At 62.7% G+C, this 20,393-nt stretch overlaps 1 protein-coding gene across 2 annotated transcripts in view; it reads right to left on the bottom strand.

Moving 5' to 3' along the window:
- The window catches only part of COL16A1 (collagen type XVI alpha 1 chain), a 47,259-nt gene extending 27,818 nt beyond the window's left edge, over positions 1-19,441 (bottom strand). The window contains exons 1-30 of one of the 2 annotated variants that reach the window (XM_055139520.1): positions 18,792-19,441; positions 17,161-17,267; positions 15,211-15,282; positions 14,985-15,102; positions 13,807-13,930; positions 13,311-13,577; positions 12,550-12,630; positions 12,292-12,417; positions 11,470-11,523; positions 11,009-11,035; positions 10,576-10,611; positions 9,673-9,699; positions 8,098-8,160; positions 7,835-7,876; positions 7,703-7,747; positions 7,576-7,611; positions 7,265-7,327; positions 6,524-6,568; positions 5,380-5,475; positions 5,197-5,235; positions 4,505-4,549; positions 4,368-4,403; positions 3,872-3,982; positions 3,496-3,531; positions 3,295-3,330; positions 3,125-3,223; positions 2,809-2,853; positions 852-887; positions 722-766; positions 383-517 (exon numbers count right to left, since the gene is read on the bottom strand). In XM_055139520.1, coding sequence (XP_054995495.1) covers positions 383-517; positions 722-766; positions 852-887; positions 2,809-2,853; positions 3,125-3,223; positions 3,295-3,330; positions 3,496-3,531; positions 3,872-3,982; positions 4,368-4,403; positions 4,505-4,549; positions 5,197-5,235; positions 5,380-5,475; positions 6,524-6,568; positions 7,265-7,327; positions 7,576-7,611; positions 7,703-7,747; positions 7,835-7,876; positions 8,098-8,160; positions 9,673-9,699; positions 10,576-10,611; positions 11,009-11,035; positions 11,470-11,523; positions 12,292-12,417; positions 12,550-12,630; positions 13,311-13,577; positions 13,807-13,930; positions 14,985-15,102; positions 15,211-15,282; positions 17,161-17,233 — 2,058 coding nt within the window. In that variant the 5' untranslated portion in view covers positions 17,234-17,267; positions 18,792-19,441. The remainder of the gene's footprint in view (positions 1-382; positions 518-721; positions 767-851; positions 888-2,808; positions 2,854-3,124; positions 3,224-3,294; positions 3,331-3,495; positions 3,532-3,871; positions 3,983-4,367; positions 4,404-4,504; positions 4,550-5,196; positions 5,236-5,379; positions 5,476-6,523; positions 6,569-7,264; positions 7,328-7,575; positions 7,612-7,702; positions 7,748-7,834; positions 7,877-8,097; positions 8,161-9,672; positions 9,700-10,575; positions 10,612-11,008; positions 11,036-11,469; positions 11,524-12,291; positions 12,418-12,549; positions 12,631-13,310; positions 13,578-13,806; positions 13,931-14,984; positions 15,103-15,210; positions 15,283-17,160; positions 17,268-18,791) is intronic. The other variant, XM_055139519.1, reaches the window with a different exon arrangement.
- Positions 19,442-20,393: the final 952 nt, after the last annotated feature.

Below are 20,393 nucleotides of genomic sequence, written 5' to 3'. Positions count from 1 at the left end.
CACACACACACACACACACACACACGCAGCAGTCTATGCAGCAGGCGTGCGTGGTAGGTCCCACACAGTGTGGTGGAATCAGCGGGGCCTCTCCCACCCCCAGGGGCAGTGCCCACTCCGAAGGTCCACCCCCAGTCCACCCTCGGAAACTGGGCACAGCCTCGGAGCTCACAAAGGCCACGCTGGAATGTGAACTCCCAGGTCTGGGGGATCCCAGGCATCTGCAGGGTCTCCACAGCCCCTGGCAGAACCAGGCGTCAGGACACAGCACTGACCCCTCCTCACATGGTGCCCCATGTCCAGAGACCCAGGCAGGGTCCTGCCATTCCCCTGAGTCCATTGCATGCACCCCCCCGCCGCCCCCAAGAGACCTGGGACTCACCTGCTTTCCCGGTAGCCCGAAGCCTGGAGGCCCTGTCTCCCCCTTCTCCCCTGGAGGGCCAGGCAGTGCCGCCGCCACCAGGCTGTCCTCAGCCAGAGGCCCGGGCAGGCTCTGGCAGGGTGTGCACGACTCCCCCTGCCGAAAGAATATAGAGTTGGGGCCCCTGACCCAGAATCTGGGGCCTGATGCGGCACCTCTATGGGGTGAAGGGGAGCTCGTGCTTTGGGGTTCGTGGTCCCCACCGGCAGGGAGGCGTCTGGGAAGGCCGGAAGGAGAGCAAGATGAACAGGGGTGCGGGAAGCCCACGCCGGCTGCGGGTGGACACGGCTCCCAACTCACCTTCTCTCCTTTGATACCAGCTGGTCCCATGGGCCCTGGTGGTCCCTACATGATTAAAAAGCCACATCTGAGGCAGAGGGTGACCCCCAGCACCTCCGACCCCAGGCCTGCTGCCTTTCCCCGCACTTACCGGGCTGCCTGCCGGTCCCGCCACCCCGAAGTTACCCTGAGAGTAGAGTAGAGTAGGGTCAGAGAGGGCGGCAGCGAGCTGCTGCATCGAACCCAAGTCCCAAAGCAGCCCTTGGGGACCTCAAGGCTCCCCCCACTCCTGGTAAGGGAAACTGAGGTCTAGGGGAGAGGGTGTCCCCGGGGAAGCCTGGGGTTGGTCTCTCTCACAGAATCCAGCCCCACTTGCAGTCCTGACCCTGTCCACGGGGCTGCTGCCTCCGTTGCCCCAAGTACTCATCGGGCAAGTGCTGGGACATGGCCGTGAATAGCACAGACCAGCGTGCTACGTGGCGCTCACAGGCTCGTGCAGGGCGGCAAGAGCGTTGAAGGGGGCTGTGTGGTTCGTGTGGGAGAGCACAGGCCTCCTGCGGCTGGTGGGAGTGTGGACCAGTCCAGCCTTTTGTTAAACAATATGGACATTCCTCAAAAAGTAAATAAACAAACTAGGAATTGAGCGTCCTTGCACCCCAGCAGTACGTTTCCTGGGAATACACCCCAGTTCCTGGGAATACACCCCAAAAACACACTGCAGAGAAGGCCTCTTCATGCCTGCACTTATTACAGTGCTGTGCACAGTTACCAGGCTCAATCCCTGGCACCTACAAAGGGCGGAAACACAATATAATATATTCGTGTATGTACGTATATGTGAATATATAAATCATGAGTGAGTGCTAGGAAGGAAGGAAGGAGATGAGACATGGGGGGGAGGTCATGTTAGAGAGGGTGGTCACAGAAGCATCCAGCACGATTATCATCACAAAGATGAGAATAATGGCAGAATGGGGAGAGGAGAGAGAAAAAGAGGCTGGAGACGCTGAGAGCCAGAAATACAAAAACCCGAGAGGTGGGCCCCATGCTGGCGTTTTCTGGAAGGAAGAGATGAATGGGAGATGAGCACGGCAGCCCGGGGGAGAAGCAGGTGGGCCGGGCAGACAGGACGCGGCCGGCTGGGCTTTGAGTCTGGCTGGGCACAGCAGGTCTCTGGTACAGAGTCAGTCTCAAGGATTTTAAGTAGGGAAATGAGGGCGCTGAGGTCTTTGTCATAAGACCACTTGGCTGCAGGAGGAAATGGCTTCTCCAGGAGCTGTGGGGAGCCTGCCAGCATCCCCCTGAGGGGAGGGACCCTGGGCTCCGGGTGGGAGGCTGAGGGAAGCGCAGAGTTGAGCCGTGGAGCCGCAGACGGGGGAGAGGATGGAGAGAAGCAGGGGACCGGGAGGGCAGCCCTGGAGCCTGGGGCTCGAGGGGCTGGAGGTGAGCCAAGTGCTGAGGTGAGGAGCCTGGGAGAGAAGTCAGGGCTAGGAGGCAGGCAGGGAAGGCAGGACAGGCGCTGGGAGCGGACAGAGATCTTGGGGCTCACACTTGAGTTTGCGGGTACCCAGAGAACTCAGGGGAGGAACACTGCAGCCTACGCTCCCTGCTGTCACCTGTCCCCATTGCGGTCCTAAGGACAAACAGGGACCAGGGCACCGGACAGAGTGAGTGGGCCGAGGAGGAGGAAGCCAGATGCTGCCCAGACGTGGTCCCCGTCAAATCTTTCCCTCCCTCCCTCCCAAAGGCTGTGGGCCACGTGCTTAGCGTGTTTGGGCCTCCACTCTCCACCTGTGAAATGGGGGAGAAGGGAGCTCCTGCCCCTTAAAGTTGAGGAGGAGGAATCCCACGGGCACACTCTGCTAGGGGCAGTCTGGGGCGCCTTCTAGATCCTTCTAGCAGGCCAGGAAGGAAGACACAGCTCGGAGGGTCTCTGGGCGGCCCTCGAACTCTCCGATACCCGTCCTGGCTGCCGGGCAGCTACAGAGCAATGCCGGGTCTGCTGTGCTTCTAAAGTGCGACCCCTTGTCCCCGGGCTCCCAGTTCCTGCTCAGGCACCCCTACCCCCACGCCGCCCTGCCCAGAAACCCTCATGTCCCAAGTCTCACCTTCTCTCCTTTCAGCCCCGTTGGCCCTGGAGCCCCAACTTTGCCCTGAAAAGTAAAGTCATATTCACAGGCTCTCCCCTCTCAGACCCCTGCAAGGCCGCCCAGAGTCCACCAGGAAGAGGGGCTAGTTCCCGGAACCCCACGGCCTTGCTGCTCTCTGCTCAGCAATGTGTTCCACGGCCGCCAACCTGCTGGCGCAAAGAAGGGGGCCCGGGGGGCCAGTGAGCAGGGGCAGAGTGAGCTGGGGGAGAGGCAGCCACAGGCCGGACCCTGAGGAACGCAGGCATGAGAAGCCTCGATGGAAGCAAACACTCACCAGAAGGCCGGGCTGACCCGGGCCAGGGGCTCCTTCCTTAAGCCCTGTGAGGAGCCCGTGGGCCTCCAGCGCGGGGACACAGGACAAGCAAGGTTCCCCCTGGGGAGAGAGAGAAGGGGTGAGAGGGGGTCCCGGGGAAGGGGCACAGCAGGGCACCGGCCTTCCCTTACCTTCTCTCCTTTGAGGCCTTGGATGCCGGGGTCTCCCTGCAGGGAGAAAAGGTTCACAGACTGAGAAGGGGTGCAGGCGCCCCCAACTACCTACAAGGACGTCTTGCCCCACACGCCCTTTGCCCCACCCGGGGTGTCCTGGGGTCCAATCACAGAATGGACCAAGGGCGAAGCGGCCCACCAGGCAGCTCTGACACGCACCCGATCTCCTTTTTGGCCAACAGCTCCAAGGCTCTCCTGAAAGAAAGGGTAAGTGAGGTCCTGCAGTCAGGGGTCTGGGCCCAAACCCCACCCAGGTGCCCATCCCCCAATCCTCACTCTCACAGTGGGGATGTCACTCACTAAAAGGGTTGGCTCCAGCCCAACCTGCCCAAAAGGCATCCTGGAGTCTCCTCAAGTGCTCTGTGAGGTTGCCATGGAGACAAGGGTGGCCTTCTAGCCAGTCCCGAACTCTATGGTTCACTCCTGACCCAGCATGCTAAGCCCAAGACCCTCTCTATGGCCACACAAGGAAGCCCAACCCTGCCCAGCTCCTCTCCCTGGCCAGATGCCCTCAGGAGCCCCTCTGGGCACTCACCCCAGCTGGTGCAGGATCACCTGGTTCTCCCTTGGGCCCCGGCTTTCCGGGAAGCCCCACGAAGTTCTGGAACCCTTCAGGCAGCGTGGGGCACACCTCGCAGGGGTCCCCCTAGCAGAGGGAGAGACCACGGGGGCACAGGTGGAGCAGAGACACTGGCAGAGACCCGGGACCTCCTGTCCCCTTCTCTAGACGCTGAGCGTGCCAGTGTCCAGGCCACATCTCGGTGGAGTATTCCATCCTGCTGACTCATTCAGGACCGCTCCTGACAGCGGGAAACTCCCTCCGTACCAGGAGTCCCTAGGAGCTGCCGTGCCTGTTTCTCACTGCAGAAACCCTGGCGGAGACTCTGTGAATCCATAAATCACGTGACGGGGCCAGGGGGGTCCAACCCCGGCGAGCCAGACTACTTAGGGACAGAGAAGGGGCAGGGCCCCCGGAGGCCCAGGGCACCTACGCAGAGAGGTTCCCACGCCCACCCCACCATGAGACTCACCTTCTCCCCCTTCAGCCCGGGCACCCCTGGCTTCCCCTGTTGGAGAAGAAGCGGTGCTGAGGAGAGCCCAGTCGGCTCTGGGCAGTCAATGCGGAGAGAGCCCCCCGCACCCCCCACCATGGGGTAGAGGCACTCACAGGCTTCCCACCAGGTCCTTCCTTTCCCGGCGTCCCGGAGCTGCCCTGTGGTGGGAGAGGGGATTACTGGGAGGCGCATCAGTGCAGTGCCCTGCCCCCTGAGCCATCCTGCCCCACCCAGAAGAGCAGGCCCATCTCGCTCAGTCTCCCCAGTATCGGGTCCCCAGACTTTTCCCACGGCCTGTCCTTGCCCACGCCTGGTCCGGGTCACCTGATCAGAAAGGAAGGAGAACCTGAGGCCTCTGCAGCCCTTTCCCTGGGACAGGAGGAAGCTGGTGACCCCAGAATCAGCAGCAGAGACACTTCCAGGACCTGCTTCAGCAGGCTCCAAAAAGGAGCAGGGCCAGCTAAGGCCGCTCTCTGGTTCCTCCAAGGCCTGGCACCCGGCTAAGCATCCCACGTCTGCCAGCCCTGGGATGGGCCACGGCAACACCCCCAGCACCACCCCACAGTACAACCCCAAAGCAACATCCCACAGTACAACCCCACAGTACAACCCTAAAGCACCACCCCACAGCAACACCCCATAGCACCACCCCACAGAGCCACTTCACAGCAGCCTGACGGGGCCCCGGAAAATATCGCCTCCCTCTCCCCAACCCATACTTGCTGCCCCAACCTCAGCATCTTTCCTCCCGTCAGCTGTGAGCCCACCCCTCACCCCCCGAGTCCTCACTCCTGCCAGTGCTTACCTTGTCTCCTTTGGGCCCAGGAGGGCCACCAGGGTCTCCCTGAGGGCAGAAATAGGGTCAGGAGGAGACTTCCAGGGGCTCAAGATGGAGCCAGATCTGCTCTCACCCCACCCCAGCAGGACCCCCACCCTGACTTTCAGCTCAGCTCTCAGTGCAGGAGGCAGAAAGGACAAAGATACTCACCGGGGTCCCAGGAAGCCCTATACCAGGGGGCCCAGGGAGGCCGGGGGGGCCAGGCTCTCCTGCCAGCCCCTCAGGCCCAAGAAAGCCGGGGTCTCCCTGTTGGGAAGGGGTGGGTGTCAAAGAGCTGCTGCTTCACTCTCTCACCCCCACAGAACCACAGCTCACCCACTCTCCCCCAGACACCCCAGCTACCCACTCTCCCCCTGGACACGCCAGCTACCCACTCTCCCCCAGACACCCCAGCCCACCCACTCTCCCCCAGACACCTCAGCTCACACACTCTCCCCCAGACACCTCAGCTCACACACTCTCCCGCAAGTCACCCCAGCCCACCCACTCTCCCCCAGACACCCCAGCCCACCCACTCTCCCCCAGACACCCCAGCCCACCCACTCTCCCCCAGACACCCCAGCCCACCCATTCTCCCCCAGACACCTCAGCTCACACACTCTCCCGCAAGTCACCCCAGCCCACCCACTCTCCCCCAGACACCCCAGTCCACCCACTCTCCCCCAGACACCCCAGCACACCCACTCTCCCCCAGACACCCCAGCCCACCCATTCTCCCCCAGACACCCCGGCCCACCCACTCTCCCCCAGACACCCCGGCCCGCACACTCTCCCCCAGACACCCCGGCCCACCCACTCTCCTCCAGACACCCCGGCTCACCCACTCTCCCCCAGACACCCCAGCCCACCCACTCTCCCCCAGACACCCCGGCTCACACACTCTCCCCCAGACACCCCAGCCCACCCCTCTCCCCCAGACACCCCAGCCCACCCCTCTCCCCCTGGACACCCCGGCCCACCCTCTCTCCCCCTGGACACCCCGGCCCACCCACTCTCCCCCAGACACCCCGGCCCACCCACTCTCCCCCAGACACCCCGGCCCACCCACTCTCCCCCAGACACCCCGGCCCACCCACTCTCCCCCAGACACCCCGGCCCACCCACTCTCCCCCAGACACCCCGGCCCACCCACTCTCCCCCAGACACCCCGGCCCACCCACTCTCCCCCAGACACCCCGGCCCACCCACTCTCCCCCAGACACCCCGGCCCACCCACTCTCCCCACACACCCCAGATCACCCACTCTCCCCACACACCCCAGATCACCCACTCTCCCTCACACATCCCAGCTCACCTTCTGACCCTTGGGCCCCATGATGCAGATCTCTCCTGGCCGGCCCTGCAGGTTCAGGTATAGGAAGGGCCTAAGGCCTGGCTGCCCCTGGCTGCAGCCCCCACTGGGACAGGCCACCCACCCACCCTCACTGCCCACCAGAGTCAGACCCCAGCCACCAAACGTCAGCCTAGGGACCTGGGGTCAGGTCTTTTCTGCCCTCCCCCACATCTCCCCTCCCTCCCCCTGAGTCTCCTAAGGCTCACATCCCAGCATTCAAGACCCTGGGCAGGGGGTCACAGAGGGCACGGAGTAGAGGGCCACTGGGGGGAGGTGGGAAAGGGAGAAGTGGGGTCATGGGGGCAAGGGGTAGGGGTCGAGGGGGGAAGTCAGGGCATGGGGGGGTTATATCAGAACCAAGTCTTGGGGGTCACGGTGAGGATGAAGGGGGTCACGATGGGGATGTGGAGGTCACAGGGGGGTGGGGGGGCCAGGGTAGAGACCTGGGGGTCACAGCGGGATGTGGGGACAAGGGGATTGTGGTGGGGTGGGGTTCACCGTGGGGATGTGGAGGTCATAGGGCTTGGTCGGGGTCATGGGAGGATGTGGAGGGTCATAGGGAGAGTGGGGAGGTGGGGAGGTGGAGATCAAGGTGGGGACCTGGGGGTCACAGTGGGATGTTGGGGTCATGGTGGGACCGTGGGGATCGCGTAGAGATGAGGAGGTCACAGTGGGGATGGTGGTGGGCCCCCGTGCACTCACATCTCGGCCTGGCTTTCCAGGTGAGCCCTTGATGCCACTGACCCCCATCTCGCCTTTCTGGCCCTGGGGGAGGAAGGGGCGAGTGACGGGGCAGCTGCCCCCCAGGCCCGTGGTCTCGGTCACCCGGTGACACAAATGGTGGCAGGAAGAGATTCAAGCCGCCAGGGCCACCCCACTCCAGGCAGGCAGGAATGGAGGGTTGAGAGAATGTCCACTCTGCGTCCACCACCTCTGAGGGTTCCCCCGGCTGGTCTGCAGGACCCCAGAGTTACCCTCCACCCGCCACCCGACCCCCGCCGCAAACCTGTTACCTTCTGACCCGTGGAGCCCGGGAGTCCGGAGGGGCCCTAAGGCAAGGGCAGGACACAATGAAGGGGTGAGGGGAGGAAGGCGAGCAGGGCCAGACCCCACGCAGCCACCGCCCTGCGCTGCACTCACCATTACTCCCACCTGCCCCTTCTCTCCTTTGGGACCTTCTGCGCACTGAGGAGACAGGCAGACGGGGAGTCAGGAGCAGGCCGGGTCGCCCTTCCCCGGAGCTGTCCCTGCCCGTCCTGAAGTGGCCCTTACCTGGAGCGGCGCATCCAGGGAGGTTCGGATGCAGTCACTGCCCTGAGCAGGGGGACAAGGGGGACGGGCGCGTGTTAGGAGTCCTGGTCCCACGTGCCCCCGATAAAAGGAGTTTCCACATATGACCCGCTGGAGAGACCCCAGACCCTTCTTCCTCCCTGCCTGTGGGCCAGGCTGCAGATTTGGGGCTGAGAGGATGAGGTTGACCCAAGGCTCACCGGGGCACGGAGGAGAGACCGCAGGGGGTGGGGTGCAGCACTTACCCGGGCTCCCTTCTCTCCCTTGAGGCCTGAGGGACCCGGCAGGCCCCGCTCACCTTTCCCGCCCTGCACAGGAGACCCAGAGATGGGGATTGGGAATGAAGAGGAAAGGGGAGTCCTGAGGAGGTGCTCCCCAAGTTAGTGCTCGGCGCATCTGCAGAGGGAATCCACAGGTGTCCGCAGCCCTCCCACCCCACAGGCCCTATTTGGCAACTGGCTGGTCTCAGGGGAGGGTAGCTTTGCCCCCCCTTCCCCAGCATGCCGGTCAGGGGTGCATGGGCACGCAGGAGAGAAGTGGTGGAAACGGCCCCTGACTCAGGGCGAGTCACACAGCCTCTAGCTCTGAAAGCGTTTTCTCCAACAGCAAAATGAGGTTCCAGTCAGCACCAACCTCACGAAGCCGTAATTAGGAAGAAATGTGATGCTACAGGCAGAGTGTGGGTACAGAGGCGGGCACAGAGCCGGGTACAGAGCCAGGCACAGAGCCGGGTACAGAGCCAGGCATGGAGCCGGGTACAGAGCTGGGTTCAGAGAATGGACACAGAGCCGGGTACAGAGAATGGGCACAGAGCCGGGTACAGAGCCGAGTACAGAGCCGGGTACAGAGTGGGGCACAGAGAACCGGCACAGAGCCGGGTACAGAGCTGAGTACTGAGCGGGGCACAGAGCGGGGCACAGAGTCGGGTACAGAGCCGGGTACAGAGACAGGCACAGAGCTGGGTACAGAGTCAAGTACAGAGCAGGGCACAGAGCCGGGTACAGAGCTGGGTACAGAGCCGGGTACAGAGCTGGGTACAGAGCCGGGTACAGAGCTGGGTACAGAGCGGGTACAGAGCCGGGTACAGAGCCGGGTACAGAGCTGGGTACAGAGCTGGGCACAGAGAACAGGCACAGAGCCGGGTACAGAGCCAGGTACAGAGCTGGGTACAGAGCCGAGCACAGAGCCGGGTACAGAGCCGAGTACAGAGCGGGGCACAGAGCCGGGAACAGAGACAGGCACAGAGCTGGGTACAGAGCCCGGTACAGAGTCGGGTACAGAGCCAGGTACAGAGCGGGGCACAGAGCTGGGCACAGAGCCGGGCACTGTCAACACTCATGAGAAAGCAGCTCCGCCTCTGCCCGTCATAGGCAGGCTCTTCACAGATGGGCTCTGATGTAGCTATCAGGCTGCTGGGTGTGAGTTTACACACACATATATACACGCGCGCACACACACACACACACACACACACACACACACACACACACATACACATGCAATGAGCACACACATGCAGTGTGTCCCAGAGATGTGGGTGGCCCTGTACACACCCACTGACACACTCACACCTGCGGTCATGGCTGGGCCTCAGCTTCCCCGGAGGGGGCGGGGGGAGGGGGCTGTTGCAGGTGGCTGGGGTTTGTGGGTGCAGCCTGTAGCTCAGGCCTGGCCTGGCCGGGCTCTGGGAAAGGCAGAGCGAAAGACTCTCTCACACAGCAGCCCCCTACTCTCCTGCACACACAGCCCGTGGGCGTCTGCTGTGGGGTGGGCTGGCCTGCCAGGAAGGGCCGAGTGTCTGGTCTCCACTGGAGACTTACCTTCGGGCCAGAGGGGCCGACTGTGACCTGAGAAGAAAAGAAGAGAGCATTATGCCCCAGGGAGAGAGAGAACAGCAGGGGCCAGAGAGGGCGAGGATGTTGCCAGGATCACACAGCGGGTGGCTGGACTAACAGTCCATCCCTGCCTGCCTCCTGGGAGAAGCAGCATGCTGACTTTCTCCTGAGGCTGTTAGCCTCCCCCTGCCGCTGCCCCCCACCCCCCCCAGCTCGGACCCACCTTCTCTAATCTGCCTGCTTTGGGCTAGCTCCACCCCCAGCTGTAAGCCTATCAGGGCTGCTCGGTTGCCATGGCAACTACTGTGCATCTGGGGACCCTCGTGTCACCAGATTTCATAGGAAGATTGGGCAGAGGGAGGTGCAGACACAGAGGGGGTATGTCCTGGTGCCCCCGCCAAGGGGCTTAGTTCCTTGAGGATGAAAGCAGGTCACAAAAAAGTGACGGATGCCCACGGAGAGGCAGAGCTGGGGGCCAGCTGGGCTTGCACGGAGCCCGCTCCCTGTCCTTCTGGACCCAAGGAGAAGGCTGGACCGAGGCCAGTGAGGGAGCAGGGCAGAGGGGGGCTGGCCCACACGTGTGTTGGGGGTCTCATCAGAGCGGGGTCTCATCAGCCTCTGCTGGTCCTCACCCTCCCTCGGGCTAGAGGCCAGGAGGACCTGGAGAACCACGGGCTGCAAAGCTGGGCTGGGCCGCGGGGCCTCCTCTGGCCGGCCACCCACCCACCCGGCCCCGGCCCTCAGGGTGGGGGTCCAGCCCAGCTCTGGGGGATGGGCTGGAGGGGGAATGAAAGGACACAAAGACCCCCTTGTCCTCCAGCAGGAAGCTGCCACCGGCCTCGTGGCCACGCCCCCTCCCAGCCCCAAGCACGCCGTTCACTCACTCACATTGCTCTCCCGGGCCCCCAGCACACAGGGCGGGCACTGAAAGGGAGAAACAGGCCAGAGAGAAGTTTCCAGGAGCTGCCTTCCCGCCCCCTCCTCCAGCCATGCTCCAGGCTGGGGTGGGAGGTGAGTGGAAGGACAGGATTCCTCCCAAACAAGCCTCCTCTACCCGCAAGGCCCACGAGCCCAGAGAGGGGAGGCGGCAGGCCTGGGGTCACACAGCAGTCCGGCAGAGTAAGACCCGAATCTGGGTGGCACGGTGCCGCGAGTGCCCACCCGTGCTCAGGAGAGGCAGTGGCACCAGCTCAGACCCCGAGGAGCTCTGGCGCCACCCCGCACTCCCATACCTAGGCTCTACCACCCCAAGCCTCGTCCAAAGGGTGGGTGCTGGCCCTCCTCAGCTGAGTGTTTTTGCCAGTGCAAGGGGGAGGCTTACCTCGCTGGCCGCTGCCTCCTGCTGGGCCTGGGAAGAAGGACATGGGGATAGGCTGGGAACAGGGCCTCCCAACAGCCCTCCCCGGGATACCCAGGGACCAGGGTTCCAGCCCCGTGTTTCTCAGCCCGGGCACAGGGCCTGCTGTGGACCCCTGGGACACCCCAACGGGGCCACAGCTGGAAATCACATAACTGGGGACTATAGGATGAGACCCGGGAGCCAACAAGTAGGATGGGGAAGAACAGGAAGGACCAAGGCCAGGGGGCCACAGCGGGAGCAAGGCAGCAGAGAGTGCCCTGCTGTGTTGTCTGCCCCCAACCTTCCTTCTCTGCCCTGGCACCCACATATCCAGGGGCGCTAGGCGGGGGGAGCGTGGGAAGAGAGCACCTCAAGGGCGGTGTAGGGGGCACAGAGGGCAGGTGGCGGGCCCGGCAGGCTCACTGCCTACCCTCCGGATCTACCTTCATGCCCCACTCTGCCTTCTGGCTGATTCTCCCTGCCAGCTGCGCGTCCACCTGGGCGGAGAGAGTAAAGGGGGGATGCTCGAGCAGGGGACAGTTCTGGGCCTGTGCTGGGGTGAGGCGTCCAGCGGAGGTGTGGACTCTTGTCCCCCTCAGCCTGACAGCTGGCACTCCCAGACCACCGATGACTCGATGGGCCCCTGGCACACAGGTTCCTCCTCCCCCTACCCACGTGGTGTCAGAGAAAACAAGACCATGAATCAATGGGTCCCTGTGTCCCTGCGGCCAGAGGCTCGGCAGGATGCCCAGGGCGCAGGGAGGCTGCCCAGGAGGGGCAGGGCGAGGGGAGAACGGGGCTTCCCCACCACAGCTAAAAGCCCCAGCTGGTCCCAGTTCTGGGTATAGAAAAAGTCTGGCATTGCCCAGGGCTGGGCCGGGCCGGGCAGGTCTGTGCCGTGGCCTGTCTCTAGGTAGCCCTGCTCAGGGGATGCCAGTCTGGCCTGAGCTCCACAGAAGTGTCTGGGAGGCACCACTGAGGACCTGGGTAATGCCCAAGCTCGATGGGCACAACTCAGTGTCAGTTGCCCCTGTGGGCTGTCCTCCTACCTCTCCCCGTCCTATTGATGGGGTGGTGCAGGTGGGCGGGGCTTGGAAGCACCCCCTCCTCCCCAGACCCCACCACCCTCTCCATACACACACACCCACCACACACACATGTGCGTGTGCGCAGCACGGCCAACTGACCCTGGGGGCAGACCTCAGTCAGTTGAGAGAAGCCCAGGACCCTCCACCTGCCCATGTCCACCGGCCCTGCCCACTGACCTTGCTTCTTTGAGGCTCCTCAAGGCAGAAGCAGCGAGTATAGACCTTGCCCTCAGTCTGTGGGTTGATCTCTATGAGTTCGTTGTTCTGGGTATCTCGGCGGGCCTTGGAGGTCTCTGGGGGGCACTGTCCAGTGCAGGGGAAGGGCTGTTGTCGGTACAAAGGCAGACCCCCACCCCCAGTCCCAGCCTTTCTTTCTGAGACCTCACGGCAGCGCCTTCCTGTCCTGCCCTGGGGCTGAGCCGGGCGGCCACTCACCCCTCCGGGCAGGATCTCGCAGCACCCCTCCTCCAGCACCAGCTCCGGGTCGCAGTAGAGGTGAGCCTGCTGCAGGTCGAACTGCAGGGACACAGGCGTCACCCCCACGCCCTCACACGGGGCGGGGAGGTGTGGCCCCATCAGGCACACGCAGGGCTTAGGCCCAGGACCTGACCCCCACTCTGGGCTGGGAGAAGGTCAGGAATACAGCCGACACCCAAAGCCGCAGGAAACACGGGCTGGAGCGATAGTACTGCAGGGAGGCACCTGGGTTCAATCCCTGGCACCCCATCAAGCCCCCCAAGACCTGCCAGGAGCAAGCCCTGAGCACTGCCAGGTATGCCCCCTCTCCTACCTGCTCCCTGCCCCTGCCGAAAAAATAAAAATTAAAAAGCAGAAGGAAGCAGGCAAGAGGGAGAAACATTCCCTCTGGCCCGGAGGCACGGGTTCAGGTTCATTTCCCGCTGGGCCTTGCCCAGAAGCTAGCTACTCGGTGGAGGGATCTCCAGAGACAAGCATTCCCGGGAAGGTCGCAGGAGACGTGCATGGCTTGGGGCAACGGAAGCCTCCGCGCTGAGCAGTGCTCCATGTGGAGAGGGCAGGAATCCAGGGGGCAGACCAGGGTGGGCGGGATGCCGAGGCAGGGGGATCAGGCTGCAGCTCAGCGTGGGGGGCGGTGGGGAAGGGGAGGGTCCAGGCAGACAGGAACTCCAGAAGGCTCCCCCCAGCTCCCAGGAAGCAGACGCCCACTGAGCACTCACCGAGACGGGCTTTCCCTGCTCAGCATCTAAGCCCAGAAAGACGTGTCCCCCCAGCCTCACGGGGCGCCGGGGGCCCAGCGGCTGGGAGGAGGCCGTGGTGCAGTCCAGGTGCACGGAGGCCACCCGGTCGGCCACGCTCAGCATGAGCTTGTGCCAGCGCAGGTCGAAGAGCTGGGGTGCCGGGAAGGTGCAGGACACAAAGTCGCCGTCTCGGCCCACGGCGCGGAACTCCAGGCTCTGCTCCTGGCTGTTGACGTCCAGGGAAATCTGGAGGGCACGGGCCAGGGGCCGGGTGGACGCTCAGAGCCCCGAGGCTGCCACCTGGCCAACTTAGGGGTCCGCAAGCTCATTGCGAGGGAGGGGAAGGAGCTGGCTGGGGTCCCTGGGCAGGGACCTAGCTGGGAAAATGGCCTCAGTGTGGTGGGTCGGGTGGCTCTGAGGCTGGCACCCGAGAGGGCAGGACAGTCAGGAGCTGAGACTGGGGGTCCTGGCTCACCTGCGGGTACCCCTCCGCGTCCGTCACTTGGAACAAATACCAGGTCTTCTGGTGGGTGTGTTTCTTGAGCAGCAGCGTCAGGACCAGGGTGAACTCCTGGGGCAGGCCCCGGGGGAACACGCGTCTGCAGGCAGAGCAGGGAGGGCCGGGCGCTCGGCAACGGGACCCTCGATGCCGCACAAGGCGGTCCCAGCCTCCCCTCCTATGCGTGTGCCCATCCAGCACCCTGCGGCCATCCCCTGGCACTGTTGGCAATAAGGATGGTGAGACAGAGAAGGGCACTGCCCTCCTGGAACCCGTGAGTGGGGGTCGGAAGGTGTGTGAAGCCACAGAGAACCCCAGAACCCCGACCCCACTGCTCCATTACAAGTCACGACTGGCCTTGTGTTGTCAGTCTTTTGCAGTGCCGGGGTCAAACCCAGAGCCTCACCTCTGCAAGGCATGAACCCCACCCCCAGCCTTAGTGTAACTCTGGGGAGTGTTTCCCAGGAAGCCAGGAGGCTCTGGGGAAAGTGACATGGCCAGGATGGGTGGAGAAGGGACACTGAAAAGTGACAGAAAGAGTCACGCATGACTGGAGCAGCAGGAGAGCAAAAGGAACATGTCCAGAGAAGAGGCTGAAGAGGTGAGAGGTGCTAGGTCTTCCTGGGACTGTGAGGTCATGCCTTTATACACGGGGCATGTGTGCACACACGTATGTATGTGCACATGTACACACACACACACATACAGCCACTCTTTTTTGGCAGGGGGAACACCGGGCAATATTCAGGGGTTGCTCAGGGTCTGCACTCGGGAATTACTCCAGATGGTAAGAGACCATACGGGGATCGAACCGAGATCGGCCACATGTCAGGCAAGCACCCTACCCTCTGCATTACCCCTCTGGCCCACACACAGCCACTCTTGCCACATGCCATCCTGTGCTGGCTCCTCATGGTGCTCACAGGAGGCTGACCTATCTCCCTCCTCCAGAGTAGGGCCACCGGGCATGCCTCCCTGCTGGCCCTGCAAATCTCCGGTGGCAAGGGGGAGACTGGGTTCATTTCTGGAGGTGGGGGGGGGCGGGATGAAATGCCCCACAGGAGAGCCCCTGGGACTCGGCCCCTCATTCAGAGGGGCTTGGGAGTGTGGCTGAGGTCAGCTGTGGTTGCCAGCAGTCGCCCGGGCACCTTTACCTTGTGGGCTGGGTGAGCGGGGCTGCCCCCAGCCGCAGGATGAGAGGCCCATTGGGGTTGCGAATCTTCTTGATGGCAGATGTCTTCAGGAGGCTGAGTCGGCGGATGAGGTTGAAGCCTGCAGGGGGACAACAAATGAAGAGGGCAAGGAGAGGCGGGTACAGCCCGCCACCCCCAGGAAGAGAGATGGCAGAGGGGAGCTTGGCAGGAGGAGACGAGCACGCACCAGTCACGTTGGTCAAGTCACTTCTGTGTTCCAACCTGAGTCCCTCTTGCTGGGACGAGGGGCACTTTTCACCTGGAAAACAGCGGGCAGCGGGGCACCGGGGGCTGACACTTGCCCCCACTGCACAGCCAGGCCCCCAGGGGAACCCAGGAAGGAGCAAATTTGCTTCCTGCCCCGCAACTTGAGCCAAGCTCTCCCTTGTGTGCCCTGGACTCCGGCTTCCCTGGGAATCGAGACCTTCCATAGGCAGATAGGAAGACTGAGGCCCAGAGCTCTGTGGTGGCGCAGGGCCACGAGCAAGTTTACACGAGAGCAGGATGAGGACTCTTGAAACCACATCCCGAAGCCCAGCCGCGAGAGCAAGGAGGAAGCGCTGGGCAGCAGTGCCGGGACTCAGAGGGCTGGGGAGCCGGGGATGGCCCCCCAGCATGGGGACACCCATATGGGAGGTGGAGGAGGAGTGTCCCAGGGGCGAGGAACGGTCTCCTGGGGCTGATACAGGTGCCTCTGCGTGTCTGGGGGAGTCCCTGTCACCGGCGACACGCAGCTGCTGCTACTAGGGGCTCTCGGCGGTGGCTGGGGTTCCTCTTCCATCCAACACAGACAAACAGGCCAGACTCCGGCCCGAGCCAATGGCACATTTTCACCTGAATCAGTCCCTCGCACAGCAGTGAGAAGACCGAGGGCCCGAGGGGACCACAAGTTCAAGAGAACCTGCAGGACTCTGGGGCTCCAGACAGGGCATCTGGAGGAGATAAAGGGCGAGGGGGCGTCTGATGCAGGTGTCCAACCCCCTAAGAGGGCCTGTGTGGCAGCCAGGGGTCTGCCTCCTCTGATCCCACCGTCCACTCAGTCCACTCCTCCAGGAGAGAGGGCCGGGGAGGCTTTGCCCTCAACACAGCTGGGACACAACAGGGAGTGGAGCGAGCTCCTAGCAGCGGGGCGTTGGCCTTCCTGGCTGCCTCGCCCGAGGAAGAAAGCTGGGGTTGTTAGGCCCGGTGACCCCGCTGAAGCCTCCTCCCCCAGGTCTGGACAGAAAGACTATCACTGTCTTTGGCATCGGCAGCAGCAGTGGGTGACTCACCCCTTGGCAACGGGCCCAGATTCCTTACAGATGTTGAAATGCTCTGCCCCAACCCCCAGGGAACCTATCGGAGAGAGCAACACACACACACACACACACACACAAACACACACACACACACACACACACGCAGAAACACATATGCAGACACACTGCCAGCAGATAATCGCATGCACCCGAATGCAAGCAGGACTGCATCTGGGCCTTGGTTTCTCTGGTTCCTTTCAGTTAGAGTTTGATTCGAGAAGTTCTGTTCTGATCAACTGGGAGGCTGAGCTCCTGAGCCCCAAGGGCACCCAGCAGAGCAGGGCAAGTTGCCCGGTCAACTTCCTCTGGCTCTGGGCCCTGGAAAGCTGCACCCTCTGTCCCATCCAGAGTCTGAGCCTCAGGGCGGGCCCTTTATCCACCGCCAGCCACGGCAGAGGAGGAGCAAGGAGCTGTGGATGGATTCTCCACTAGGAGGAAGACCGGAGGGCCCAGAGCCTTTCTCATGCCAGAACTTCCTTCTGTAAGGAAGTTACACGCCTCAGCCCAAACCATATGGGGTGCACAGGCTGGATTTCATGTCTAGGCGGCTCTCTCATACACGGAGATGCAGGAATAGGTACTGATGCACAGAACAGCTCTGAGAGGCAAACACAGAGAGGCCCAGAGACATACAACCACGTAGACAGAAGCATAGGCCCACATACTGACAACCCACGAGAGCTCAGGTTGGTACGTGCAAACCCCGGGGATGCCCCGATTGTCCTATAAGTGAAAGTCCACGTGGCTCAGGCACACAGTGGCATATGGACCCAGGACCCCCACACATTAAGGAGACAGTCACAGGCTTAGGGCAACCCCACACCCCCAGGTCATCTCACCTGGATCTGTCCCATGACTGTAGGTGGCCCAGAGCCCGAGGAGCCACAAGCTCGGGGCCCAAGACGCCCACATCGTGGCCCTCAGGATAAGGTCCCAGCCGCAGCACCTGGAAAGCAGAGAGTCTGGGAAGTGGCTTCCTGACCACACAGCCCAGCTCCACTCCTGGGCAAGGAGTGGCCAGCCTGTGGGGCGTGGGCGCCGGCCGCGGGCAGTAGAGCATCTGGCCAGCTGTCAGTCCCTCCCCAAGGCCCAAATGTAGGTCTTGGGTTAGGATCTGGGCCAGGGTGCTATTCAAAATATTTTACCACCAGTGTAGCACAGGCACTGGCCTGACAGAGGAGAGTGTCGCAGAAACACAGAATCAGGGCGAGTACCTGCTGGACTGAGGAGAGGGCTAGAGGACCCTAAAGGCTGGATCAGCTGGGAGGGCAAGAGGGCCGGAGGCTGAGGTTAATTACCAAGACGCTTGGAACTTTTTCAGCATTTTATCAGCTCGCACTCTGTATTGGTACATACAGGCTTGGTACCTGGCTGGCAGCACGTGGCCCAGCCAGGTGGCCCTGCCAAGCACCCTCAAGGACTGAGAGTCCTGGCAGGCATCACAGAATTGTGCAGGGCCCGAGGAAGCTTCCCCCACAGGTACGGCGGTTGGGAGCACAGGTCACTGGGGCCCAGGACCTTGTTGCCAACCTCCGCCGCTGATGGATGCTCGTCTTTTAGTTTTATTAAACCCTGATGAATGGGTGCAGATAAATCAATACAGGCTCAGCAAGCAGCCAGCTGAGCTATACATCATCTGGCTGTCTCGGAGACAGGCAGTGCACACACGCACACATAGAGGCATGCATGTGTTGGCAGGGGGCACAGATACACAGGCACGTACACACGGATGTTTGTGCCGCGCTGTGCTCATGAAATGACCTGCACATGCACAGGTATGCGGGAACATGTGTGTTCCTGAGACCCCCAGTGTGCCAGCCTGCATGCGTGTGCCCAGGGCCAGCCAGGGCCAGCCAGGGCCCTCTGCAGGAAGCCTCTTACTGGGAAGTCCTTATGCCAGTCTGACCTCATTCCCTCCAGCTGTAATGCTCCAGCTCCCTGAGTCCTGGACAGGACCCCACCCCCATGTTAATACATCTTGAAACAGCCCCCTGCATCCCCTTATTTTAGGGAAGGATTGCCTCCCCTGCTTCCCCCACCCCCTGAAATCCTGGAGATGTCCACGCTCTGTCTGTCAAGCCCTAAGCTGGTCTCCAGCCAGTGGTAGGGCTGCCAACATGGGGGAGGCATGTGGATGCATGTGGGGGCGTGACCATCCGTGTGCTCCTGGCCTCTTCCTGCTCCTTATCTCCAGCCTCCACTCTCCCAACCCCAGAGAGGTGTGTGTGGAGGGGGGGAGGGGGGAGGGGGAGTCGGTGGTATTCAGGGCTAGAAGGAGAGAAACTCCAAGGTGAGGCCACCTCAGTCAAAGGTACAGATTTGGGAGTAGGAAGTCGGACCTAGAGTGAGTTCAGCCAGAGCTTATCTCCTACAAGGAAAGAAGCAAAGGTACAGAGAGAGGGTGACAGTTGCCCCAGATCACACAGCACATCCGGGCGGGGCCTTCCAGCAGCCCCTCCATCTCACTTACCTGAGCTGGCTGGGGTCCCCCTACTTCACTGAGTAATCCAGGCAGTCCAGCACAGCCAATCAGGAGGAGGGGGCCTGACTTCCTCAGGCCCGCTGGGGAGGGTCCCCGGCCACTCCCCGCCAGACACGGGGTCCCCAGCTTCCCCTGTCCCGGAGATCTTAGGGCTGAATGCTGGCCTGCGCCCGTGCGCGCGCGCCTGCCTGCGGGGACTGCCGGCCACGCCGCGCCGCGCCGGTGGGGGGTGAGGGGGCGGCTCCAGGGGCCTGGGGACCTGCCAGGCCCTAATGGAACACAGCTGGACCCGCCCGCTGGGCGGGAGGGGGGAGGCGGGCCGCGGGGTCTCCGGTGTGGCAGCGGGACCCGCGCACCCACAGCCCCGCTGCACGGCGCGCTCCGGGCCTGGCCGCGCTCCCGGGCCCGCCTCCCACTTGCCCAGGTGAGCAAGCGGCCTGGGGCGCCAGGCGGGACCCTGCGTGCCCAGAACTGCCCTGGAGGGGGCTCTGTGGGCCGGCGGGTGGGCGGGGAGTCCGGCCCTTTAAGAGCCAGGCCTGGAGTTTGAAGGGCCTCCCGTGCCACCCCCTTCTCCTTTCCTGGCCAGGCCTCCGGGAAGGGGGGACCCTCTCCCCCAGATCCCTGGCATCCTTGACGTGGCGCCTGCTCCAGCCTCCTGGTCAGCTTTTTCCAGTTTCTCAGCCTCCGTTTCCAATTAGTCTTTTCCTCCAGCAGGCTGAATTGGGGGAAGCCCCCCCTCCGCTCCAGTAGCCCTTCTGCTCTGGTTGCATTTCCAGAGAAGTGGACCCAGCCTGTCCCCTTAGTCCTCTGTCCCCCAGGGCCAGAGCGAGAGGAGCTGGTTGTCTCCAAGTCTGCAGAAGTCCTTTCCAGGGTCCTGCTGGGACAGCACTAGCCACTGCTACTGTCGTGTTTTTTTGTTTTTTTGTTTTTTTACACGGGGAGGCGGGGTGGGGGAGGGGTGCTTTCCAGCCAGGTCCTTTCTAGCCGGAGCACTGGAGAGCAGCTGGCCTCTGAGGGGAAGGAGCAGGGGATGGGTCTGGTCATGTCCCAAGGAGATGGTCAAGGTCATCCTTCCCAGGGTCTGCCCTGGGAGCAGCAGAATAGGCACCTAGGTCAAGGGCCTGCAGAGAAATGGATTCAAGAGAGTCCTGAGTAGCAGGAATGGATGGGGGATGACAGGAGGGCCTGTGTGTGTGTGTGTGTGTGTGTGTGTGTGTGTGTGTGTGTGTGTGCATGTGTGTGTGTGCACTCTGTGTGTGTGTGTGGTATAGATGTGTGTGTGGGGGGGAGTCCTGTGGAAGTCACACAGTGAAGCCTCATCTAACCCCAAGAGGGTGAGGGGGAGCCTGGGATTTCCCGCCTAAGAACCAGCGGTGCTGAGTCAGCGGAAACCCCAACCAGGCCTCAGAGGCGCCCACTGTGGTCCCTGCTTGGAGTCAGCCCAGATGTGGTCGCGCCCCAGATGTGGCAGCACCAATGGGGGTGATGGGGGTGGGACGGGGAAGCGCTGAGCTCAGCAGGCAAGAAGTGGAGGGGCGGGGGGGGGGGGCGGCGAGAAGGGGGCCTTTCTAGTAGCTGCCCTGGCAAACA

The sequence above is a fragment of the Sorex araneus genome, chromosome 5, assembly GCF_027595985.1.
Source record: "Sorex araneus isolate mSorAra2 chromosome 5, mSorAra2.pri, whole genome shotgun sequence".
Classification (NCBI taxonomy): domain Eukaryota; kingdom Metazoa; phylum Chordata; class Mammalia; order Eulipotyphla; family Soricidae; genus Sorex; species Sorex araneus.
The sequence above is the reverse complement of the archived record's forward strand: the minus strand, read 5'-3'. Positions and strand labels throughout refer to the sequence as shown.